Source organism: Morus notabilis, unplaced genomic scaffold (genome assembly GCF_000414095.1).
Source record: "Morus notabilis unplaced genomic scaffold, ASM41409v2 Scaffold758, whole genome shotgun sequence".
Lineage (NCBI taxonomy): Eukaryota > Viridiplantae > Streptophyta > Magnoliopsida > Rosales > Moraceae > Morus > Morus notabilis.
Window position 1 is genome coordinate 65,410 of NW_010365805.1, and position 27,768 is coordinate 93,177.

A 27,768-nucleotide genomic window follows, 5' to 3' on the forward strand; every position below is an offset into this window, starting at 1 on the left:
TGTCCTGAAATCACATGTCCAAGGAACTTCACTTCTGTCAGCTAGAAGTCACATTTTTCCTTCTTAGCATACAACTGGTGTTCTCGAAGAGTCTGAAGAACAATTCTTAAATGCTGCGCATGTTCTTCCCAAGTCTTCGAGTACACCAATATGTCGTCAATGAAGACGATCACGAACCGATCCAAATACGGCCAGAAAACATGGTTCATCAAGTCCATGAATGCAGCCGGGGCATTCGTCAACCCAAACGGCATTACTACAAACTCAAAGTGCCCATACCGAGTTCTAAATGCAGTCTTTGGAATGTCTTCCTCCTTGATTTTCAGCTGATGGTACCCAGATCTCAAATCAATCTTAGAGTAGAACTGTGATCCACCCAACTGATCGAATAATTCATCGATCCTCGGCAGTGGGAATTTGTTCTTCACAGTCACCCTATTCAATTGACGGTAGTCAATGCATAACCGAAGAGATCCGTCGTGCTTCTTCACAAATAGCACCAGTGCACCCCAAGGGGAAGTACTATTTCGGATATACCCTTTTTCCGCCAGCTCCTCAAGCTGCGTTCTTAATTCTTTCATCTCTGCCGGAGCCATCCGGTATGGAGGGATGGAAATAGGTGCCGTTCCCGGAACTAAATCAATACAGAATTTAATCTCCCGATCTGGCGGTAAACCAGGTAGCTTATCAGGAAATACATCTGTAAACTCATCCACTACAGGGATTCCCGCACTATCTCCAATTACTTCAGGTTCACCTTCCAAAGCAAGAAGGGAAGAAAAACATGCTAGATTCCTCCGTCCCCCAACACTGTACTTCAACAGTTGTTCTCCTAGGACTGGATTCAAATCTGCCCGATAAGAAATCGATGTTCCAGACTTAGTCGTCAGAGTCACTCTCCTACAGTAACAATCAACAATTGCTCCGTATTCTGACAACCAATCCATTTTGAGGACCACATCAAACAGGTTCATCGGAAGGATAATCAAGTCTGCTCTCATTCGCTCACCGCCAATTGCGATCTCACACAATTTACACATACTCATTACCTCCACACATCCCAGTGGGGAGTTCAAAGTCATCGGGACTTCTAAATATTCAGATTTCAGTTTCAAAACCTTGACAAAAGAACTTGATATAAACGAGTGTGTGGCACCTGTGTCAAACAACACGTGAGCAAAAGAATGAGAGATTAGAATCATACCCTCAACCACCGCGTTGCTGGTCTACCCTCCAGAACTGCCTCCTGCCAGGGCATAAGCTTGTCCCTGTACTTTCCCTTTCCTTCTGTCACCAACATTAGGCCGTTGGGTCAGAGGCCTATACTGTTGCGGCGGAAGTGGTTGTACCGGTCTCAGTACGTGAGGCCAGAATTGTGTAAGCAGAGGTGGTTGATAAGTCAGCACAGGAGGGTATGACATCTGTTGTGGCTGATATGGTGGCATGTACGGTGGTGGCCCTTCTTGACTGTACGAAGCGTCACTTTGGGCTTGTTGAGCCGGCGGCCAATTAGGATAATTCCTCCTAATATGGCCCAGCTGCCCACAATGGTGACACCTGGGCCCGTATGGAGCATTTCTGTCACTTCCTGACGAACTACTGCGACCACTAACCACTCCCCTACCAGGTTGTCCCTGGTTGCGGTTTCTTCTACCACTCCGCTGTGGCCCACCTGAGACAGAAGGTCTACTAGAGACAGAGACTTGACCCGTTGCTTCTTTGCTTTGGTGATAGGCCAAGTTATCCTGTTCCACCCATGTAGTAGCAGCTACCAAATCCCGGAAGTTCCGAATCCTTAAGGCCACCAATGACCTCTTCACAAAATTCTTGAGGTCCTTCTCAAACTTAAGACACCTCATGGGTTCAGACTCCACTAGTGAAGGCGCAAACCAGGATAGGTCATTAAACTTGGCCTCATATTCCCTTACAGACATGTCTCTTTGCAGTAGAAACATAAATTCCAGCGTTTTTTCTTCCCTGTAACTCTGAGGGAAGTACTGTTCATTGAATAACGTCTCAAACTGTTCCCAGGTCAACCCTGCGGCATCTATTCTCCTCTTGACCTGTTTCCACCAAGTGTTTGCTAATCCCTCCATCTTATACACAACAAATTCCACCCAGTATTCATCTGGGACTCCCATAGTACTCAAGTGCTTGACTATGGAGTCTAACCAGAACTCTGCATCCTGAGGTCTTCCCTCACTATTAAACGAGGGGATAGGCGCATGTCTAAATTCTCGGAAGTAACCTTGCTTCCTATCCTCAACTGGTCGCTCGTATTGAGCTCTTGTGGCCATGCCTTCAAAGGAAGCATACATGGCATCCAGAAATCCCTGATTCTGTTGTGCCGGTTGATTAGCAGGCCTACGGCGAGGTGCCATTTCCTTCAACTGAAATAAAACTAGACTATTCAGTGGATTACAGATGTCACACATGTATGTACAATCCTGGGATTTCTTAACCTAGGGCTCTAATACCACCTCTGTCACGCCCCCCCAAGTAGGATGGGTGACGTGGAGCTCGATTAGGGATTAATAAAGTAGATTCCCAACCGGGCCCCACACTTGACTGCATTAAAATATGAATAAATTACTACAGAATCCAGGAGCCTCTGACACACAGGGCTCCACCCCACAGGACATACAGTATCGTATATACATGGTCATGTAAATAATCATTACAACAGACATCAACCACAGTCTAGTAAATCCAAATATTATATAAGTTTACAGAATTTCTCAAATTCCTTACATTTGTATCAGAGGATGACCACAATCCTCACTTGATTCTAACAACAGCACAACTCAGCTGCTCCGTAGCAATATCTAGCTACTGTGCACCGCCCCTAGAGTCTCCTGGGAGGGGTTTAATACATTTAAAACATAAAACGTGAGCGAAAGGCCCAGTAGGATATAATTTGAAATAAACGTTATAAATAAATGAATAATAAATGTGCGAGGGAAATATATAAATGAATAAGTAAATAAAATAAGAAATTCAGTCTCGACGGAACAGCCGGAACCTCACATCCTTTTTCTCAAAGGAAATATAACTGTAAATAACCGTTTTACAGGCTTCAGCAAGTAATTAGTACAAATTACTTACCTAACCAAGTGCCTCCCCCACTTGGACCGAGTTTCGGGTTCTGCCGCCGAGCATGCACTCCGCATCCCATCTAGGCTTACAGCAATAGACTCTATTACCAGTTCACAAGATCTCTTTGCTTAAGAAATCATTCATTAACATTTTGAAATCGTTAATACGACCCCACGAACTACTCACGCCGCGGGCCCCATGACTGGACAAGTCATGAGGTTCCATGACTAAGTCATGGTTTTCAAAGAGTTTTTTTTTCACAAACAATCCCTTTCTTTAAAACATTTTCAAGGCCAAAATCCCTTTTGAAAACAGGCTCACAAGGAAAAAGGGATAGAAATCCTACCTTGCACTATCAAACCTGGGATTAGCGTTGCCTTTTCTGGCTTCCGCTTCCTCAAGCCCCTTCAATCTGAATCCTCAGCGATCACTGATGCAAAACAATACTTTAGGATTAATTCTCATTCCTAAAGTAATCCAAATCTCAATTTCCAACCAAGATTTCCTATTAGTGTGCCCTAATCCATTTTCATCTTTCAAAATATCATTCCAAGGGTTTTCAATCTCAAATCAAGGATTAACAATGCTAATCCATCAATCTCAAGTCCCCAAATGAAGCTAATTTGGGTTCTCCCCAAAAACAGGGATCAAAACAGCAATTTTAGGCCAAACAGGGTCAAACCCCGTGTCAACCGGTCGACCGGTGACAGAGTAGTGCAACACTACCGGTTGATCGGTAGTGTGCACACCGGTCGACCGGACAGGTCGACCGGTAAGCCTACAATCCGGTCAACCGCATAGGTCGACCGGTTTCCATGTGATCCGGTTGACCGCACAGGTCGACCGGTGGAATCAGCTGCGCGAGAGAAGCTCGCGAAAATCAGTCCAAAAACGTGCAAATCCAGTCCCAAATCGAAATATTTCAAAGGAAAACCACTATATCTGGGTTCTAGGTCCTAAAACAAGTCCAAAGAACCTAAGATCTCCAATTTCTACTCTAGTTTTACTCAAAAACCATCAAAATCCGATTTGAACCAAAATGAGTTTTGAAATTCAAAAACTTGAGATTCAAGAGAGGTTCTTTCAATAATCTTACCTCAAATCCTTCTCTTGACGTTGAAAACTTCTTTAAATCTTTGCTTGGTTCAAGATCCATTTGATTTAGGACAAAAATGAGAGAGAGAGAGAGATGCACGGGAGAAAGAGAGAGAGGGAGTGAGAGAGATGCACAGGAAGGAAAAGGAAGGAAAAGGAAAAGAAAGAAAAGAAAAAAAAAAGAAAAAGGAAAGAAAATGGACAAGTGTCAATATTTAAAAAAAAAACAATCCAGAAATGCGCCCATACACACTTCTGGTTAAAAATAAATTACTAAAAATAATTTAAATACCTTGGAACTATTTAAACTCACACGTGTCAGAAACATTTATTAATTAAGCTCAATTAATAATCCAGATTAGGCACACTAATAATCTCAATTACCTTAATTAATCTCAATTAATTCTTCAGGGTGTTACAAACATATGGATAAGGGAGAGTGAATTTTGTTTCAAAATTAAATTAGAAGTGAGAGATAATTATCAAGCTTTATCTTAGAGATAAAGATTAAACTTCCTCTAAGTGTTTGACTACTACTCTATAAATAGGAGATTGTAAAATATTAGATAACACAATTTTTGCCCTCCTAAGCATATAGTGGCCAAATTATAGAGTGCGTGGAAGGGAAAATTTTCTCCTAAATTCCACGTCGTGCATGTGTTGGTGTTCGTGAAAAACTTGAGTGCTTATTTGCTAATCTTGTTTTGTTTCAGGTGTCCCCACACACATGTCTTCGTAGATTCTAGCAATTGACAAGGAAGATTCGAGTGTTCTAAACTGGCTTGGAGCAAGGAACATTCAAGGTCAAAGAACTCAAGTTATAGACCTAATCGTTCGCTAGGTAAATAAATTAATTTGACTAATTTATTCATGCATAAATTAATGTAATCTATAGAGTATCTTAAAGTTTTATGAAAATTTTGTTATACACGATCTGCTAGTTGCACGCTTCCGCACCCCGAAATCGTTTTGAAAACCAACATATGATATGTCTCTAACTTTTTCCCCTTCATCTAACTCTATCAATTTTTTGAACGGAAATGTTGATATGACCATTAAATTGCTAATTATCTATGATATTTGAGGTTTATTGAATACTTTCTCCTCTAAAAATGTTAGTTAATCACCCATTCTCAAAACATTTGTTGATTATAGGCAATAAAGAGGGAAAAAATGATGAGCAAATCTGTATGATGTAATGAATTTTGTTATTATTTTCCTAATATTTCACCTAGATAGAAGTGCTCGACATAAAACATGTTTATGCTTTATACATATATAGCATTTCTATATCTAAATGCGTTCAAGTAATTATTTTATTGCACTTTTAAAAAAATACAAACCTTAAGAAACCCATTAACTTAACAAACTTTAATGGTCAAATATAATAGATAATTAGCAATTTAATGGTCATATTAACATTTTCGTTTAAAAAATTGATAGAATCAAGATTGAAGGAGAAAAGTTGGAGACATATCATAGTTCGAAGGACAAATCATAGTTCAAAGGACAAATCATAGTTCGAAGGACAAAACAGGTACGTTTTAAAGTTCAGAGGGCATATTGACACAAGTGACAAGTTCAGGGGGTGTTTATAAGCATTTTCGATAAAAAAAAACTTAACGAAATTAACCACAAGGGACATGCTGACACAAGTGATAAATTTAAGAGACACAACATGCATATTTTAAAATTTAAAGAGCATGTTGACACAAATAATAAAGTTTATGGAGAATTTATAAAGTTTGTCCTTAACCCAAAAAAAAAGTAAACAACACTAGGGAACACACTCTTTAGAGAGAGAGAGAGAGAGACAATAACATATGTGAAGAGCCTGTTTACGAATTTCATCTCGATTTGTACGGATGAAATCAGACAGACACTTAAAAGATAAATGCCTTAAATTTATGTTGTGGATTGATTTTTGGCATGATAAAAAAGTTATTGGAGAGAATTCGTGCCATGATATTATAAATATTTTTTTGACTCGAAGTACTAATTTTTTTCTATTGTTTCTTTTTGCATAGGTCGGAGTTTAGCCAACAAGGAAATTTTTTTTAAAAATTATTTGTTATACATTAAAATATACACTTTGTTAGATATTCACTTAAAATTTTTAATAAAATTTACACCTTATTGATTTTTTTCTTAAATAAGGTGACACATTCCTTTTTTTGTTTTTGTTTTCCTTTTGATTTGTATTAGGCAAAATCCCATAAATACTCCTTCCTTCGAAATCCCACATTTAACCCTTTATTGTAGAAATATAAAAAATAATCCTGTAAATTTTAAAAAAATGTATAACTTACTCCTTTGGACTGGACTCAAATTTCTTAAAAGAACATTACTAATTCGTTAACAAATATTGTGTTTTAAAAAACAATACAGAATTAACCTTCCTTCAATGGTAATACAAATACTACAATGATTAATGTTGAGGTCAAATTTTGTACCTATTCTCTAACCGTACACTTGGCAATTTGAGCTTCGAAAGGTCACTAAACAAGTCACCGCGACTCCTTGAGGAGGCATAATCGACTGGTCATCTTCACCGGTCGACCTTATGAGTCGATGAATAGTCTTGGGCATCAATTCACGAGAGAATATCCTCAAGACATTCCTTATACGGAATTTGGCAACATATTCAGTCAGAAAAGGAAAGAAATCGACTATTTCAGCTAGAAGAATTAATAAGGAAAAAGGTCAACGGTCGACTTATGCCACAAACAACCCTCTCAATGGACGAAATTGATTGTATTCTATATAAGGAAACTATATCTCCAGCAATCTAGTAATAAAGAAGCCGGATCAACTTAAAATGCATAAGAAACCATGATTGACCAGTTGATTATGGACACAACCAATTAAGCAAAGTCATTCAGCTCCTAGAAAGGAAGGAAATATCACGAATTGAAGGCCATATCACGCAGAGAAACGGGAAACAACTCGTGGAGCCTTATCAACTATAAATACAAGGCATTTCGACATAGTTCGACATGCTTCCATTGCACACTAAAGCTCTTATGCTCATTTCTAGAAGACTTTTCTATTTCTTACTGTATTTTCCAACACATATTTTTCTCTCTCATCCTGTTCTTCTAAGAATGATTCATTGTAACACTTTTCAGCAGTCATAGTGAAACCACCAAAGCCCTATAGAAGATGTACCATGCATTATCAGGGGAGCCACTATAATTTCTTGTGTCTTTTACTGCTTTTCATTTACTTTCACGTTTAATAGCACTCTCGTTCTCGCAGTGGAACAATTTCATCAATGGATGACTGTTAACTCGGTCATTAGCCCTTGATTTAATCAATTGTAGATTTTACCCACTACAGTTAACTTTTTGCAACTGTGTAGTTACAGATTAGTCTAATAATAATTTCATACCTGATTTTATCATAAGATGATGAATTTGAACTCCCTCACTCTTAATTTAAGTTAAAAAAAAAGATCTTGAGCTTAAACAACGCCTTCATCTTTTTTTTTTCCTCTTATCCAAATTCAAGTAGATCAGTCATTCATTCATTACTATTTTTCTCTAATTTTGTCCTTTCTTGAGATTCTTTTCACTTTCGATGTGAAGTAGAATGAGAACAATTTTGATAGACTAATAGTTTTAAAATTTTAATAAATCCAAGAATTTACGTTTCTCTCTTAAAAACGCTAAAAAATTGATGTTTTATTGACGAAAATATCAAAGTTGCAACTTCTATTAAGTTCAAAGGCTAGTTTTTTTTTTTTATTCCTTTTAAACTCTAGGGGAAAAAATGAAACAACCCCTATTCTTTTAAACTTTAAAATTTATCTGCGCACCCCCGAACTTTAAAACGTTATTAATTTTGCCCCTTATGTTAATTTTATTAACGGATTTGATAACGTGACAATTATTAAAGGGATAGTTTAATGAATTATTAACGGATTTGAAGTATCTACATTATTTAAAAAGGCCCATGATCTATGAAAACATATCAAAATGCCCCTTAATCTATAGAAAACATAATAAAATAATAATTTTGTTGATGCCATTAAAAAGTTAATTAGATTTACTAAATTCTAATTAAATCAATGAAAGTGATTAAATATGAAAAAATAATTAAAATAAATGCATGGAACACTTTAAAATAATTCAAAAATCAAACAAATCAACTATTTTTTTTAAAAATAAATAACCAAAATGAAAAGAGGTAAAGATTTTCGAAAAAACCTACTTCTCTTTGTTAATATTTATTTAATTTTAAAAAAATTTCCTCTTTTCTTGTTTTAATATTTGAAAAATAAATAGCTGATTTATTTAATTTTGAATATTTTAAATTCGTGTTTTATATTTATTTTTCATTATTTTTTATTATATAATCACTTTTCTTGATTTAATTAGAAACTAATATGTTTATTTAATTTTTAATGGCATGTTAATAAAATTGTAATTTTATTACAGTTTCTATATATAAGGGGGCATTTTGATATGTTTTAATAGATTAGGGTGGAATTTTAAATAGGATACATACTTTAGGGGACATTTATGAAAATAATCTATTAAACTACTTACCCCTCTAATAATTGTCACGTCATCAAATCCGTTAATCAAATTAACAGACTGGACAAAGTTAATAACGTTTCAAAGTTCGTGGGGCGTGTAGACTAATTTTTAAAGTTCGGAAGATAAAGTGACAAAGAGATAAAAATTCAGGGGCAAAGTAACATTTATCTTTTTTCATTTATTATTTAATTATGGGTTAATCTCACAAATGGTCCATGAGGTTTGGCCTCAATCTCACTTTAGTCCATGACTTTTCAAATGTCGCACAATTAGTCTCTAAGGTTTTCTTCTGTTTCAGTTTTGGTCATTCTATTCGTTTGGTGTTAAATATTTGACCGAATATGTAGAAATTATGAATAAAATTGAAAACATAATAAAGTTTACAAACTAAAATAATACAAAAAACTAAAAGTTAATTTTTACAGATAGACTTAAAATTTTAGGTGTTTCTAATTTTGGGCTCTAATTTACACATATTCTATCAAATTTTAACGTCTAATTAATAGAAGGACCGAAACTAAATAAAATAAAACCTCAAGTACAATTTGTGCGATGTTTGAAAAGTTATGGATTAAAGTGAGATTGAGTGTAAATCGCAAGGACCATTTGTAGAATTTACCATTTGATTATTAATTTTGGAATCACATCTCTTGCACTGAAATCTAATTCTGGAACCAGCTCTCTTGCACGGAAAGTTTCTCCATTATCAAACCACTTTTCGAACCCATAGCCTCTCTCATCTTCATTATGCATTCAATCATAAAATGAAAGATTAATTTTAAAAATTTTCTCCGAACTAAAACAGACTCAACCCACAGCCCCAATCAAACCCAAATTAACGAGATTCAATTCAAATATACAAAAGCTTTGTTGTCCAATGTTAAACAATTTACCTTATACCGAATACAACTATAAAATTGTCTTCCCGGATTCTTCTTCGTGTGTGATGTCTTCACTACCGGATCCAACCCACATTAACATTGAATAGGACCTCGAATTACTTCGTTTACCTAGCCGCTGACACCACTGTTTGTACTGTAAGAACTTGCTATTGATGAACAAGGTGAGGAAAAAAAGAAATAAAATGAGAATGAAGATGATGAATTTTTCAATAAAAATAAGAAATTATATGATTAGGAGAGTATAAGTGTAATTGTATTTTTAATTCTTATTAAATAAATAATACGTGATAATTTCATCACTTATTATAATAAAAAAATAAAATTTGTTAACGGAATAAATTTTAAGAGAAACGGACAAAATGTTACGAATGTCATAATTTGAAGGGAAATTTCTGAAATTAATCCTTTCTATAATTATCCGAGAGGAAATGAAGACGGCCACGAGAGACTTTTACACACGGCGAAAATGGCGGTTCAACTCTCTGGCCAGTGGCTAGTACCAAACTCTCCAACATTCTCAGGCCAATTTTCTCAGTGCCGAAGCAAACCCAAAAATCTATTCTCAACAACTCTCTGTGCTACGGCTTCTTTCTCTTCTCCACCTTCCACTATCCAGGCAAGAAATTCCCAAACTTAAACTCAATAGAGCTTGACTTTATTCATTTATATTTTTAGTTATTTGTGTGCCAGTCAAGTTTTTCTTGATGAATATCGTGAAACTTAATCCGGGTAGTTTTTGTTCCGCGCAAAAAAGTTAATTTTATGGGGGGTTTTGATGGTTATGAAAAAATAAAATTGCAGATTGTTGGTGGGAAAAGTCCAAGTTTATATGTAAATGAGAATTCCTCAAATCTGTACGACTCTGGAGTTGAGAATGACTGGGTTGATCTTGATATGGATCTTTATCACTGGACTAAGGCACTGAGGCCTGTTCAGGTATGAAATGAATTAGCTTTGCCTAAGGCAATTTATAAAATTCAATATTTGAAGGCCTCTTTTTGGTGTCATTTCCATTTTGTTTTTTATATTGCTAACAACGTCTTGAGCATATTTCCGCTCTTCATTTCGCTTTAGTGTATAATAGAGGATCCCAATTAATCTGTCCTTTTTTTTGGTACCAAATGAGGTAAGGATAGCAAGTCAATTGTCATTTTTTCAATTGGTGAATATATTTATAAAATGGTGTATTTTATAAGTGAAAAGTTATATCATTTGGTACAAAAACAGACCTTAGGTGATAGTTGGGTGAATTTTAAGGATTGGGAACTGATGAATTTTACTTGGATAAATATGCTGAAACTTGGCAGTGGTATCCTGGGCATATTGCTAAAACCGAAAAAGAGCTTAAAGAACAGCTAAAGTTGATGGACGTGGTGATAGAAATGCGAGATGCGAGAATTCCCATGTCAACTAGTCATCCACAGGTCAGAGCTTCTTAATACAGTTTTAGTCATTAATAAGTTAGTTGGTGTTAAGATGTTAAGTTGAAGATTAGTGCACTGAATATTCGGATTATATAGTTTGTATTTTTTATGGGAACAAACTTGTAGGACGGGAAAGCATTAGTTAGGTTGTTGGATGTTGAGGCCAACCATTTAAGACTTGATATGATGTTGAACTTTCTTGATGCTTAACTTTTTTTATAGCTTCTCATGAACAGATGGATTCATGGCTTGGTAATAGGAAAAGAATTTTGGTGTTGAATAGAGAAGACATGATATGCACGGCAGACCGGAATGCGTGGGCAGCTTATTTTGCGAGGCAAGGAACAAAAGTTGTCTTTTCAAATGGCCAACTTGGAATGGTACTTTTATTTGTTCAGTAGGAAAACTGGAACTTAAATTTAGACTCTTTACCAGTATTTTGTGATCATGAATGAACATATCAGCAGGATATAATTAATCTCATATGGTAAGTGCAGGGTACGATGAAGCTTGGCCGGTTGGCCAAGGCTTTGGCTGCAGGTGTAAATGTCAAACGCAGAGCCAAAGGACTGCTTCCTCGACGGGTAAGTTCCATTGCAATTGTATGCCAATGCTAATACTAGTTTAATAGTTTTTTTCTTTTACTTCTGTTTTAAAGCAATGGTCTTTTGTTTAAATTCTTTCACTTTGTGCATTAGATTTTCTCTTTATTGTTTTCTTGAATAAAAAACTGAAGAACTGTTTACAATCTATCATTTTCAGCTGTTTGACTACTTTTTATATTGTCAAAATCACAAATTAACTAATATATATTGCATATTTCATTTTTACTAACAGATTCGAGCTGGAATAGTTGGGTATCCAAACGTTGGGAAATCTTCTTTGATCAACCGTTTGTTGAAGCGACGGATGTGCCCAGCGGCTCCAAGACCAGGGGTTACAAGGGAATTGAAGTATGCATTTTGTGGAAAATCAGAGAATAAAACTTATTATTATTTATCAAAGAGCTTGGTTACATATATATACACTTAGGCTATCAATACATTCTAGGAAGTTGACTATTCTAGAATAAGGAAACTAACAAATAAGGAAACTAACAGATAATTACAACCTAATTTCCTATATTAAGAAAAACCGGTATCTGCCTATTATTGATACAAATATTCTCATACTATCTATGGGATATGTAATCCCGAATTTCCAACACTCCCCCTCATGCTAGGAATAAATATTTTCCATTCCTAGCTTGCATATGATTCTTTGAAACATTGAACTCGCCAACCCCTTAGTTAGAACATCTGCTAGCTGACCACCAGTAGAAACATAAGGAGTACAAATCAACCCACTTTCAAGTTTTTCTTTTATGAAATGCTTGTCGACCTCCACGTGTTTAGTCCTGTCATGTTGAATTGGATTGTGAGCAATATTGATCGTAGACTTATTGTCACAGTAAAGCTTCATCGGCGTCTACCACTTTATCTTCAAATCATCTATTATAATCTTGAGCCATAACAACTCACAAATCTCCTGTGCCATAGACCAAAACTTTGCCTCTGCACTGGACCTGGCAACCACTAGTTGTTTTTTGCTTCTCCAGGTCACTAAGTTTCCACCAAGTAAAGTACAATACCTAGACGTTAACCTTCTATCAGTGATTGAACCGGCATAATCTGCCTCTGTGTATGCTTCAAGTTCCATCTTTGTGCCTTTCTTGAACAAAATTCCTTTTCCAGGACAGCTTTTCAAGTATTGCAAGATTCTGTATACCGCAAGAAGATGGCTCTCCTTAGGATTCTGCATGAACTGACTCACTACACCTACGACATATGAGATGTCTGGTCGTGTGTGTGCTAGATAAATTAACTTCCTAACAAGTCACTGGTACATGCCCTTGTCAACTAGCTCTCCTCCCATGGATTCCCCTAGTTTGTGATTTGGCTCAATAGGAGTATCCAACGGTTTGCATCTCATTTTTCTTGTTTCTTTCAGCAAGTCCAGGACATACTTCTGTTGTGAGACAAAAATTCCTTCTTTGGACCGAGCAACTTCTATTCCGAGAAAGTACTTTAGTTTTCCGAGATCTTTAATCTCGAATTCTTTGGCCAAGTACTTCTGCAATGCTTCCTTCTCCCTTGGATCATTTCCTGTAACAATAATGTCATCCACATACACTATCAAGGTAGTAACTCCCCATGAAGCTGAGTGTTTGATAAATAGTGTATTATCCCCTTGACTCTGTCTATAGTTCATACCCAACATTGCTTTAGTGAATCTCCCAAACCATGCTCGAGGAGATTTTTTAAGCCCATATAAAGCCTTTTTGAGTTTACACACTTCATTGGCTTTTAGATTCATACCGAAGCCGGGTGGAACTTCCATATAGATTTCTTCCTCAAGGTCTCCTTGCAGAAATGCATTCTTCACATCAAACTGTTGTAATGGCCAATCAAAATTGGCTGCTAGAGCCAACAACACTCTTATTGTATTCATTTTTGCTACTGGTGCAAATGTCTCCTGTCTCCTGATAGTCCACACCATATGTCTGTGTGTAGCTTTTGGCCACCAGCCTAGCCTTATAACATTCGATAGAACCATCAGACTTATATTTACCGTGAACACCCATTTGCATTCTACAGGTTTCTTCCCTTTAGACAGCTCTACTATCTCCCATGTTTTATTTTTCTCCAAGGCCTCCATTTCTACTTTCATAGCATGCCGCCATTCCTCTTTGCTGAGTGCTTTAGATAGGGTTTGAGGAATAGCTACACTGTTTAGATGAGTGAGGAAGCTCTTATGTGAAGTTGATAATCTCTCAAAGGATACAAAATGAGATATGGGATGTTGTGTGCACTTCCTAACACCTTTTCTTGTGGCAATGGGCAAATCTAAATCAAGGACAGTGGGTGATTCGGAGTTTACCTCATTTCCAAGCAACAATTCAGATTCTTGAACTTGCTTAGTGCTAATCACGGGCTTTACTCTTCTTGTGTAGACTTAGAAGTGGTTCTGTAGTCACAGACACAGGCTCGAGGGCTGAAGTGGGAATAGACTCAAGAACTGGAGTAGGTGTAGGTTCAGACTCATCAAGGACTGGAGTAGGCTCGGACTCACCAAGGATTGGAGTAGGTGTAGGCTCGGTTGACTAAGGGAATTTGGTAGACTCGGCTGACTCAGGGAATTTGTTGACTAATGGGACACTTAGAAACAAGTCCTGATTTTCCATAGTTAATGTCCCCCCCTGAAGAGAAGGACTTGAGAAGTAATTTTCTCGTTCAACAAATGTGACATCTGCAGAGACATAGGTTTTTCAAGTGGGAGGATGATAGCATTAATACCCCTTTTGTGTAGGTGAATACCCAATGAACACACATTTGACAGCTTTAGGATCTAGTTTACCCCGTCCATGAGGGTGAACATGAGCAAATGACACACACCCGAAGACTTTAGGGGATATTGTAGATGACATTTTGAAGTGGGGATAGTAGTGAGACAACAAGTCCATGGGACTCTTAAAATCATGAACCCGGGACGGCATGCGGTTTATCAAATGGGTGGCAGTAAGTAGAGCTTCCCCCTAAAAAGTTTTTGGAACCCCTTTGTGAAACAAAAGAGCACGGACAGTGGCTAATAAATGACCATTTTTCCTTTCTGCTACCCCATGTTGTTGGGGTGTATCAACACAAGATGATTCATGGATAATTCCTTCCTTTAAAAGGTATGGGGACAAGAATTGGTTAAAGTAATCTCTAGCATTGTCAGTTCTTAGCCTCTTAATTCCCACAGTGAATTGATTTTTGACCATTGTATGAAAAATAGGAAAAATATGGCTTACATCATATTTTTGTTTAAGTATAAACTCACGTAACTCGAGTACAATCATCAGTGAAAGTAACAAACCAACGAGCCCCTGAAATGTTAGGAACCCGGGATGGAATATCACTATGGATCAAAGAAATTGGAATGATATTCCGTTATTACTTATAGGAAAAGAGACACGTTGGTGTTTAGCAAACTCACAAATATCACAATGAAATTCTTTTGCACTAACATCCTTGAACAATGAGGGAAACATTATACTAAGTGTATTAAAGGAGGGATGACCAAGTCTATGGTGATGTAGCCAAATTTGCTCTTTGTTGTGTTGAGAGGTGCTTGACAGATATGAGTGATTTGGGTTGTTCTCTAGACTGCCCGGTAACTGGAGATAGTAAAGCCCATGTTTTACCTTAGCAAGTCTAATCATCCTCCTCGTAGCTCGGTCTTGAAATACACAAGAGTCACAAGAAAACACAACATTGCATCTTAAATCCTTGGTAAGTTGGTGAATAGACACAAGATTTGTAGATAATTTAGGAACATGCAGGACATTTTTTTATGTCAATGATGGGCTTAGAATGACATCCCCCTGACCGGCAATAGTAGCCAAGGATCCATCAGCAATAGAAATTTTCGTATTGCTCGGGCAAGGTTGATATGTGCTAAAGAAAAGGGTGGAATTGGTCATATGATCAGTTGCTCCGGAGTCAATAACCCATGAGTTTGAGAATCCTATATTCGAAGCACTTAAAGCTTATGAGGAGTGAGGCTTACCCAAATTTTCTAGGGAACAGGTACCTGTTGACTTCTCCAATGAATCAAGAAGTGCCCTTAATCTCCCAATGTCCTCCTTGTTGAGTTCATTGTGCTCTCCTCCACCGGTATTTGCAACTTCCATGTCTTTGCCCTCTTGAGATTGAGTCATATGCACTTGACCCCGTTGTGTTCCACCTCTCGATCCCCTGTTCCGTTGAGAACTTGTGGTTTTCCATGTAGCTTCCAACATTGCTCCTTTGTGTGGCGGGATTTCTTACAATGGGTACACCAAAGATTATCCTTGTTTGAGGGCTGCGGCTCCAATTTCCTAGCCTCCGAATTTCCGGCATTGAAGGATTGCGGTCTCTCTGTATTGGACTTCTGTTTTTCATCATTGAATTTCCCTAGCATTGCAGACCCTTCAACCGGTGGTGTATTGAGCATAACTCCTCTTCGACTCTCTTCAGCATTGACAATAGAAATAGTCTCGTTAAGTGAAGGTAACTCCTCCTTACCTAGAATTTGAACCCTTTATCAAATTCCATGTTTAATCCGGCAAGGGAATTATAAACTATATCCTTCTCAATAAAGTTTTTCAATGCAGCTGCATCCTCACTGCATTTCATTTCAATACACCGATAATGATCCATCTCTTGCCACAAATTCTTCAAAGAATTGGCATACTATGTGACCGAACGCTCACCTTGTTTGGCTGCCCAGAGTTTAGTCTTAATCTCAAAAATTCGTGCAGCATCTTTCACCTTAGAGTAGGTCTGTTGTGCAGCTTCCCATATGTCCTTGGCTGTTGGTAGAAACATGAAGGTGTCACTGACTTCCGGTAGCATGGAATTCCACAGCCAAGACATCCTCCTCATCCCAAGCATCAAACTTAGGATCCTCCTTCTTGGGTCCAGTACCAAGTAGATGGCTAATTTTTCCTTTTCCCTTTAGGAACGTTCAAACCACCTGAGACCATTTCATATAATTCTTCCCATTTAATCTATAGGCCGCCTGAATACTTGGAAGATCTTCCGTCGAGTGAATTAGTTGCGTTTCTTCTGACTGGGCAGTGTTTCGGGATTGGGAAGATTGTGTTGTTGTGGACATATTGAAAGGTCAAGAGAAATTGATTCTGACCAGAACAGCAAGAAATTGAGACAAAGAATAGGGACTATAAGCGGACAGGAATAAGCAATTAAGGCTGAAATAAGAACAAAGGAAGTTCGCGATGACGGCTGGAAAAGAACGGCAATGAAGGCCTGGAAAAATCAGCGATGGAGGCTGAACAGAATGTCAAACAATGGCTCTTATACCATGTGGAAAATCAGAGAATAATTTTTATTATTATTTATCAAAGAGCTCGGTTACATGTATATACACTTAGGCTGTCAATACATTCTAGGAAGTTGACTATTCTAGAATAAGGAAACTAACAGATAATTACAGCCAAATTTCCTATATTAAAAAAACCGGTATCTGCCTATTATTGATACAAATATTCTCATACTATCTATGGGATATGTAATCCCGGGTTTGCAACACATTTCTCTTTTTTTGTTTATTAGATACCACAGAAAATGTAAACTTGTAATTTTTGCTTGTTATATGACCTTTCATGAAAATCCTAGATAACTAAGGCAATCATCGCTTTTAAATGAGTATATTTCCACTTGGTGAAGAGAGTATTGAAATTTGTTAAAGATGATTAATCTAAATATATCAACCATTTTATGGCTAATAAAGTCCAGATATGGAGATTCGAAATTGTAGAGAAATAAGTGCCTATATTCTTTCCCGTTGTGAATCATACTGAGGGTTTCTGCTTTTCATGCCAAGACCAGGGAAAGATACTAAAAATTTTCACGTGATCCTATACATATGCAAGATAATAAATATGAGCCACTTGGGGTTCATTTGGCACCTATACTTGAATCCATGATTCTGATTCTACTACAATGCTTTTCATCCCACAAAGAATTTGAATTTAAAAATTTCTTCTCTCACAAAGTTCCCGCCAATGAATCAGAATCACTGACTTGAATACATAAATCAAACGGACCCTTAATCTAATGTATACTATTTTTTTTTTCTTTCCGTTAAGGTGGGTTCGTTTTGGGAAAGATCTTGAACTGCTTGACTCTCCTGGCATGATTCCAATGAGGATCAGTGATCAGTCTGCTGCGATAAAGCTTGCAATATGTGATGACATTGGAGAAAGATCCTATGATTTTGTTGATGTTGCTGCAATTCTTGTACAGATGCTGACAAAGATTCCATCAGTAGGTACATCCTAAAATGTCCCTTTTAATATCTTTTTTTGAAAATTTATGGTGGTAGATCTCCAAGATCAGCCTAGATTGAACAATTTTACAGATGAGTAGAGTCTTAAAAGTTTGGTATTTTGTAAGTAAACATATTTCTTCTACTCTGTTTGCTTAACTGTTGAGAGAGAATTTGTCGTCATTTTTAACTTATTAGTAATCTAGTTTGTCTTGTGATCCCCATTTCTAGAGTGGATTACTAATGTTTTCAATAATAAGTTCCGACATCAGAAATCAGGATCTATTTGTGCCTCATTTTTTCTATTATTGCCAGGTATCGAGGCTCTTCAAAAACGCTACAAGATTGACGTGGATGGTCACTGTGGAAAAGTGTACGTCCCCTCCGTAGTTACTGAACAAATTGATGAACTGATTGATATATTTCTCATAAGCTGTACAACCTATTTATAGATTACAAAACAGTCTACCTAAGAGCTATTTATGGTAACACAATATTCAGCACTAATTATAAATAAAGGCCTAATATACAAGAATTTTCAGCTTGCATTGACTCTGGAAATCAGGGAACAAATTCCCTTAAAACCAGAGTCAACGAATCCTTGAAGATTCGTCAACAGTTACTTTTTCATATGAAGATTGACGTATTGTACAAGATTTCTCTTGGTGATTATTATAAATTGTAATTAAAATGCAATAATAATAGATTGAAAGAAAGTTAGGAGATAAACATATATTAAATTGTAGGAAATCTCGGATGAGTAATCTTAGGAGATATTTCAGGAAAGTTAGTGGAGGAAATCAGGGTTAAAATATGTCCCTAAAGTTAAGGGAATTAGCTGTAGACTTTCCTTGTTTAGTGTAACAGAAAATTGTATATATAGACTAGAATGAATTGTAAAGTAAAATACAGAATTAATAAAATTTTCAGAATCTTTTTTCTTCATGGTATCAGAGCCCGTCTAGGGTTTCTGGGAAATATCACCTTCGCTTCTTGTTAATCCCAGCCTCAATTGCTGGTTCTCTTCAGCCTTTATTGCTGTTTCTTTTTCCCTATTTTTTTTATTCCCACCTATTATTTGACCCTATTCAATCATGACGGACGTTACATCTTCAACGCCATTGCCGCAATTGTCTTCAACTGTGGAGGAAGAACAGATTACACGAAGCACAACAGAGCTTCAGAACATCCAAGCAGCATATAGACTAAATGGAAAAAATTATCTGAAGTGGTCTCAACTGGTTCGAACGTTTCTGAAAGGGAAAGGAAAGTTGGGTCATCTACTGGAGATAGCACCAGAAAGCGGAACGGCAAGATTTGAAGCGTGGGAAGAAGAGGATTCAATGATCATGTCGTGGTTATGGAATTCCATGACCCTTGAAATCAGTGATACGTGTATGTTTCTTCCTACAGCAAGGGCGATTTGGGATGCCCTTCATCAAACGTATTCCAAGGTCAATGATGCAGCTCTTATATATGATATCAAGACAGACAACTGGAGCGAAACAGGGGACGAAAAGGGTGACAGAGTATGCCAATTTTCTGCAAAACTAGTGGCAGGAACTGGATTATTACAGGACACTTGATTTGAACTGTAGCAAATGTGCAGTGTTCATCATAAAGTTTATTGAAAGGGGCCGAGTTTATGATTTTTTGACTGGCCTAAATTCTGAATTTGATCTTGTACGAATTGAAATTCTGGCCAGACCTGAATTTCCTTCTCTAACCGAAGCAATATCCCTGGTTCGTGCAGAAGAGAGCCGCAGGAGCATTATGTTAAAGTCGCCTTCAACCGAAAATTTTGCTCTTCTAAGCTCTAAACCTCAGGGGCTGGTACTGGACAAAGTTGCTGCGGACAAGACCAATCAATCAAGTCTGCAAAAGGATCGCGAAGAATTGTGGTGCACGTACTGCAAGAAACCACGGCACACCAAAGAACGATGCTGGAAACTACATGGGAAACCATCCACAAACAGTTGTGAATGGGAACATAAAGGTGGCCAGCACAAGTAGGCTCATGTGTCGGTTCAAGACCCAACTCAGGTGTTTGAAGGACTGAGTATGGAGGAAATTGAGAAGATTAGAAGTATGCTTGAGACTATTGAAAAACCAGCAACTAACAATTCTCAACCAACGAATCAGGGTATGTGTTCATTGACACTTTCAGGTGAGGCTCTAATCTCTCTTGGGTTAAATGCTTTAGGTAATGAGCTTAGGAATGTCTGGATCCTCGACTCTGGTGCTACGGACCATATGACCCATATTTCAAATAAATTCAAAACCTATACCCCCGTCCTAGCAATAGAAAGATTGTTGTTGCTGATGGTTCTACAACCACAGTAGCAAGAATAGGAGATGTCTAGGTTACCCCAAAACTGATGCTTAAAAATGTTCTTCATGTTCCCCAGTTATCTACAAATTTGGTTTCCATACAAAGGCTTACCAAAGATCTACCTGGCTGTGTTATATTCCATGATTCTTGTTGTGAATTTCAGGACCAGGGTTCGGGGAAGAGGATTGGACTTGCTAAGGAGCATAATGGACTCTATTACTTGGATACATCAAATCAACCGGAATACAGTAAATCTGCCCTGTCCACGTTGTTTTCTTCTTCCAATAAGGATGTCATCTGGTTACATCATAGGCGCCTAGGTCATGTGTCTTTTCCTACGTTGAAAATAATGTTTCCTTCTTTGTTTAAGGGATTTGATGTTCAGTCTTTTCATTGTGATATTTGTGAGTATGCAAAACACACCCGTGTACCATTTCCCATCAGTAATAAAAGATCTTTTTTTCCTTTCTTTTTAATCCATAGCGATATTTGGGGGCCATCAACTGTTCCAAACATCTTAGGGTCTAAGTGGTTTGTCACATTCATTGATGATTGCACAAGAGTCTCTTGGATCTATTTACTCAAAAATAAGTCTGATGTGAGTCATATTTTTCCTATCTTTCACGCAATGATTCAAAATCAATTTGGCACCAAGATAAAGCACTTTCGTTCGGACAATGCTCGTGATTATTTCAATCAAATCATGAGTCCATATTTCCAAAAAGAAGGAATCATACACGAATCATCCTGTATCACTACTCCACAACAAAATGGAGTGGCAGAAAGAAATAACCGACATCTTCTTGAGTGCATTAGAGCCTTATTGTTTCAACAAAATGTGCCAAAAACATATTGGGGAGAAGCTGTACCCACATCAGCTTATGTCATAAACAGAATTCCTTCCAGGGTCTTGGGGTTTCAAAGTCCACTAGAAAACCTGTCCTAATTCTACCCCGATATTCGATCTTCCTTCAATCTCAATCCTCGGGTTTTTGGGTGTACTTCCTTTGTCCATGTTCTTAGTCATAACCGTGAGAAGTGAGATCCTCGTGCTCTTAAGTGTGTCTTCGTGGGGTACTCATCTACTCAAAAGGGTTACAAATGTTATCATCCACCTACTAGAAAAATCTATATCTCAGCCGATGTTACATTTGTTGAAAATATGCCCTATTTCACCACTCCTTATCTTCAAGGGGAGTTACATACACTTGAAGATAAGGAGTCAAACTTTCCACCACTAGAGTCGTCCAAATCTGAATCTCAAAAGTCAAAAGGAGATGGTAAAATCTTTGACTAGTTCCGGTTTGACCAAGTGTATGCAAGGAAAGGAGATCCCATTGTGACTACAAGGCAAGAACAATCCTCTGAACCAAGCTCCGGAAATGAGGTAACAATGAGTGAATCAAATCTGAATTCTACACCACCAACAGACCATCCTTCTACCAGCCCTGAACCACCTTGTCCCGAGCCTCTTAGCCTTGACTAGGACCTACACCTGCCTATTGCTGTAAGAAAAAAGACTCGAGAATGCACAAAAAGGCCCCTATACCCATTGTCTCACTTTGTGTCTTTTGAGAAGTTTTCCCCAAGCCATCAAAGTGTCCTTTCCACCTTAAACACAGTTTCTATTCCTAGCTCATTGTCTGAAGCATTATCAAAGAAAGAATGGAGATTTGCTATGGAAGTAGAAATGGATGCATTAGAGAAGAATGTGACTTGGGAATTGGTTGATTTACCAAAGGGTAAGAAAACAGTGGGCTGTAAGTGGGTGTATGCAGTAAAATTTAAGGCAGATGGGTCCCTAGAACGTTACAAGGCGAGGTTAGTCGCGAAAGGATACACACAGACATATGGAGTAGATTATCAAGAAACGTTTGCTCCAGTAGCAAAGATGAATACAGTGAGGATTTTGCTGTCCTTGGCTATTAATTTTGATTGGGAATTGCAGCAGTACGATGTGAAGAATGCCTTTCTTCACAGAGAATTAGAAGAGGAGATTTATATGAGCATTCCACCGGGATTTAGTGGGGTTGACAAGAACAAGGTTTGTCGATTAAAAAAGGCGTTATATGGGCTGAAACAATCCTCACGTGCTTGGTTTGGACGGTTTGCCAAGGTGATGATAGCTAGTGACTACAAGCAAAGTCAAGGAAATCACACGCTTTTCATCAAGCATTCGGCCTCAGGGAGAGTCATTGTTTTAATTGTGTACGTGGATGACATTATAGTGACAGGAAACGATGAAGTAGAGAAGGAGGCCTTGAAGCGGTGTCTAGCCAAGGAATTTGAAATAAAAGATTTAGGAAGATTGAAGTATTTTCTTGGAATTGAGGTGGTTCGATCAAGGCGGAGAATTTTTATTTCTCAACAAAAGTACGTTACGGACCTGCTCAAGGACACAGGCATGACGGCTAGCAAACCGGTTGGAACTCCCATTGAACAAAATCACAGATTAAGTGAGGCTCTTGGAGATAAGGCAGTGGACAGAGATATGTACCAAAGACTTGTTGGGAAACTCATCTATCTCGCACATTCTAGGCCAGATATAGCTTACTCCGTCAGTGTTATCAGTCAGTTTATGCATGATCCGAGAGAAGTTCACCTATAGGCAGTCTACCTAGTGCTTTCATTACTTAAAGGCACATCCAGGGAAGGGAATTTTATTCAAAAAGGGATCTGCAATTGATCTAGCAGTTTACACAGATGCAAACTATGCAGGGTCTCCAGTCGATAGGCGATCAACTTCGGGCTATTGTACCTTTCTTGGAGGAAACTTGATATCCTGGAGAAGCAAGAAACAGAGTGTGGTAGCAAGGTCAAGCCCCGAAGCAGAGTTCAGAGCTATGGCAGCAGGAGTATGTGAATTATTGTGGGTCAAAATTATCCTAGAGGACCTGAAGATTCAATGGAGCAAACCGATGAAAGCTATACTGTGATAACAAATCAGCTATAAGTATAGCTCACAACCCAGTGCAACATGACCGGACAAAACACATAGAGATACACGTGCACTTTATTAAAGAGAAGCTAGACAGTGGACTGATTTATACTTTATATGTCCCGACAGGACTTCAACTTGCAGATGTGATGACAAAGGGACTGTGTAACATGTTTCATGAGAATGTTAGCAAGCTGGGGATGGAAGATCTATATTCACCAACTTGAGGGAGAGTGTAGGAAATCTCGGATGGTAATCTTAAGAGATATTTCAGGAAAGTTAGTGGAGGAAATCAGGGTTAAAATCTATCCCTAAAGTTAAGAGAATTAGCTGTAGACTTTCCTTGTTTAGTGTAACAAAAAATTGTATATATAGACTAAAATGAATTGTAAAGTAAAATACAAAATTAATAAAATTTTCAGAATCTTTTTTCTTCATAAATAAACAAAAAGAGCGGTCACATAAAACCACACTTTTCATAAAAAAAAAAAGTAAAACAGGCTGTTGCATATAACACATCTTGTGGGTTAGGTAATCAGAGTATGTGGTCGGAATTTACACAACATTCTATAACAACGTAGATGGTTTTGATATAATGCTATTTGTGAGTCAAGTTAGTATACAGTAAATAAATAATAAAAAAATTATATTATCATATATATATAGACGTATATATATGCTTATCTATATCTTATATATAATTTATGATATATAGATATATATCATATACCTAACTCGTTACTATATATATACATATGTAAATACCCTCAGCAAAGTATAAACAAAAGACAATAGTTTTATTGAAAAGAGGGCTAGTGGTAGCCTAGTGTATATAGGTTGCAGTAATATTATTTTTTCCAAGCATACTTTCCTTCAGTCTCTCTCTCTCTCTTTTCTTTCTCACACTTGCCCAAACAGTAGTTTTCTTGCTTGTGTTTTCGTCCTCCCTCTGCCCAGAACAGTACCATGCTTTATATACATATCCCATTGTTACTTGTGATTCCCACTAAAGTCTCCTTGTGATGTCTTCAGGAAGCTAAGCCATGCAAGGACACTAAACCCTACTCTAGTTTTAAGACATATTCACACCCATGAACATGTATTAAGCTCTGTTTAATCTGTGTGTTTTTGGATGGTAAGCTAAGCAAGAGAGAATTTTAAGCATGATTGGGTGATCAAATATACTGCCTTCCGGAAAGAGTTCGATTGGCATAAAGCGGAAAAGTAGACGTATATCACGCCCTCCTTTAACGTTCTAATTGTTGTTTTTGAAATATACAGATTTGTTCATAAGCTCGCGCTTCACTTGTTCAACGGCGACCATAACCAAGCGGCATTCCGGGTCTTGACCGATTTTCGGAAAGGGAAGTTCGGTTGGATTGCATTGGAGCGGCCGCCGCGGTGATAGACATTGACGGACGACATCGATGACGTGGGAGTTGCATGTTCATCATTGACAAAGAAAGAAAAGTAAATACAATTATGCATGCCCAATCCAGGCATTGAAAATGATCTGTTACTGAATGCCTGTGATTTCTTTGGAAGATTGGAGAAGAGCCAGGATGTGTTTTATCATTTGATTACACTCTCAGAAAGAAGTGATTGATTAGGAAGCTTCGTCCTTGGTCATTCTTTTTTCCCCTCTCACTCACTATCATTACTTGTAGTAGAACTGTTTATATCGGTACGTCTTTTGGGTTGCTTTAGTTTGAGGTACCATGATTATCTCACGTGTTATAATACACAGAAATAATATACATTTCCAACATTCATTTTCTACCCTACTAATACTGGTATACTATTTCTAATTTTAACTGGTTTATTCGATTATCACTATAGTAGATTCTGGTATTATTGCACCATAAAGCAGTTCCTTTTATGCCTTTTTTGAATGCTTATGTGTACAATATATCAATGTTTTGGTCTAAATTGGTATGAAATTTGGTCAGTTTGTCCAAGAGAGAGAATATCAAAGTACTTGCATCAATCGAAAGTAAGAGGTTTTAGCTTCTCCAATGTGTTTCGGATTTTTGTTGGAGAAAAGTGTGGTAAAATTTGAAGTTGGATTTGTTTGACTTTAGAGTCTTTTAGCCTTTGTCTCAAGAAATAAAAACTGATAAAAATAATAAAGAAGAACAAACCCCACATCGACAGTTTGGCCGAGTGGTCTAAGGCGTCAAATTTAGGCTCTGGTCCGAAAGGGCGTGGGTTCAAATCCCACAGCTGTCAACTCTTGCTAATATAAAGTCATATCTAACTTGCTTAAATTTACAAAATTTTATAATTTGTTGACATTGTTTTTATAGGCCATTTTTTTACAGACATGCCTAGAAAAATGTAAAAATTGTGTCCGTAAAATTTTATAATTTTATAACGTTATTTTTATTTTATTTTATTTTTTGAAGATAAAAAATAAAAAAAAATTATAAAAAATAGAATATTCATCAAAAAATAGTGCCGCTTGTTGTATTAATTCCTAAAAATCGTATATTAATTTTAGAATGCAAAACATAAATAAAAATATAAAATTTTGACCCATCCCGGCTCATGGGCGCCCCACTACGTGACCCGGCGATTTTTTGATATCGTTTTACTTTTTTGTCATTTTTTGAGGCCATTTTTTGCAGGCATGCCCAGAAAAATGTAAGGATAGTGTCTGCACAATTTGATAATTTTTTGACGTCATTTTTATTTTATTTTATTTTTCAAAGAAAAAATAAAGAAAATCATAAAAAATAGAATATTCATCAAAAAATGGTGTCGCTTGTTGTATCAATTCCTAAAAATCGTATATTAATTTTAGAATACAAAACATAAATGAAAATATAAAGTTTTAACCCATCCTGACCCCTGGGTGCCCCACTACGGAGTCGGGGGCTTTTTGACATCGTTTTATTTTTTTGTCATTTTTAGGCCATTTTTTGCAGGCATGCCCAGAAAAATGTAAGGATTGTGTATGCAAAATTTCATAATTTTTTGACTTTATTTTTATTTTATTTTATTTTTGAAAGATGAAAAATAAAAAAATCATAAACAAATAGAATATTCATCAAAAAATGGTGCCGCTTGTTGCATTAATTCCTAAAAATTGAATATTAATTTTAGAATGTAAAACATAAATAAAAATGTAAATTTTTTACCAATCCCGACCCCTAGGCTCCCCACTACGCGGGCCGGGGGCGTTTTGACAGCGTTTTATAATTTTGTCTTTTTTTGAGGCCATTATTTGCAGGCGTGCCCAGAAAAATGTAAGGATCGTGTCTGAAAAAGTTCATAATGTTTTGACGTCATTTTTATTTTATTTTATTTTTTAAAGACGAAAAATAGAGAAAATAATAAAAAATAGAATATTCATCAAATATTGATGCCGCTCTTTGCATTAATTCCTAAAAATTATGTATTAATTTTAGAATACATTCTAAAATTAGTATACGATTTTACGGAATTAATGCAACAAGCGTCACCATTTTTTTTTATGAATATTCTATTTTTTATGATTTTCTTTATTTTTCATCTTTAAAAAATAAAATAAAATAAAAACGACGTCAAAAAATTGTGAAATTTTGCAGACACGATCATTACATTTTTCTGGGCATGCCTGCAAAAAATGGCATAAAAATGACAAAAAAAGTAAAACGCTGTCAAAAAGCCCCCGGCCCGCGTAGTGGGGCGCCCAGGGGCCGGGATGGGTAAAATTTTTTTATTTTTATTTATGTTTTAGATTCTAAAATTAATATACAAGTTTTAGGAATTAATACAACAAGCGGCACCATTTTTTTATGGAAGAACTAGTCTATATACAGCTTTTCCTATATGCTCAATAATCTCAAAGGACCTAATATACCTAGGGCTTAATTTACCTTTCCTTCTAAACCTCATTACACCCCAGACTGGTGCAACTTTCAGAAATACCTTGTCACTTATTTCAAATTCCAGTGGTCATCATTTTTTATCTGCAGACTTCTTTTGTCAATCTTGAGAGACTTTCAATATTTCCTTGATTTTCTTGATAGCTTCACTGACTTGGTCCACAAGTTCTAGACCCAAATATATGCGCTCTCCAGCTTCATGCTAGTGTATCGGTAAACAAAATTTACGACCATACAAAATTTCATACGGAGCATCTTTGATGGACTCCTGGTAGCTGTTATTATAAGAAAACTCAATCAGAGGAAGATATCTACTCCACGATCCTTGGAAGTGTAACACGCAAGCTCTTAACATATCTTCCAAGGTATGAATAGTACACTCCGTTTGACCATGTGTCTGAGGATGCATCGCGGTACTGAACTTTAATCTTGTCCCAATGCCTTCTTGTAACTTCTTCCAAAATGTTGATGTAAATCTGCTGTCTCTGTCAGAAACTATGGAAAGTGGGACTCCATGTAGTCTCACTATCTCTTATATGTATATGTATGCTAGCTTATCAACCGTATAAGTTGTTCTCACTAGTAGGAAGTGAGCCGATTTGGTCATTCTATCCACTATGACCCAAATTGAATCATGTCTCTTCACAGTTCTTGGCAACCCTGAAACAAAATCCATGGCAATTTGTTCCCACTTCCATTCTGGAATCTCTAGCGGTTGC

General features: G+C 37.0%; 1 protein-coding gene and 1 non-coding gene across 3 annotated transcripts; both read left to right on the forward strand.

Moving 5' to 3' along the window:
- Positions 1–10,049: 10,049 nt before the first annotated feature.
- LOC21399922 (DAR GTPase 3, chloroplastic) lies at positions 10,050–25,042 on the forward strand. Of its 2 annotated transcripts, none has more exons than XM_024172640.1 (9): positions 10,050–10,250; positions 10,436–10,570; positions 10,942–11,058; positions 11,295–11,438; positions 11,556–11,642; positions 11,896–12,011; positions 17,732–17,909; positions 18,226–18,283; positions 24,462–25,042. In XM_024172640.1, the coding sequence occupies exons 1-9, from the start codon at positions 10,101–10,103 to the stop codon at positions 24,527–24,529; spliced, it is 1,053 nt and encodes a 350-aa protein (XP_024028408.1). In that variant the 5' UTR covers positions 10,050–10,100; the 3' UTR covers positions 24,530–25,042. The 2 variants fall into 2 exon arrangements, with proteins under 2 accessions (XP_024028408.1, XP_010106968.2); XM_010108666.2 differs by having other exon boundaries at positions 10,056–10,250; positions 17,732–17,913.
- A 287-nt stretch (positions 25,043–25,329) lies between these two features.
- On the forward strand, positions 25,330–25,409 carry TRNAL-UAG. Its single transcript has one exon. It is a non-coding gene; the product is annotated as a tRNA-Leu (tRNA).
- The last annotated feature ends 2,359 nt before the right edge of the window (positions 25,410–27,768 follow it).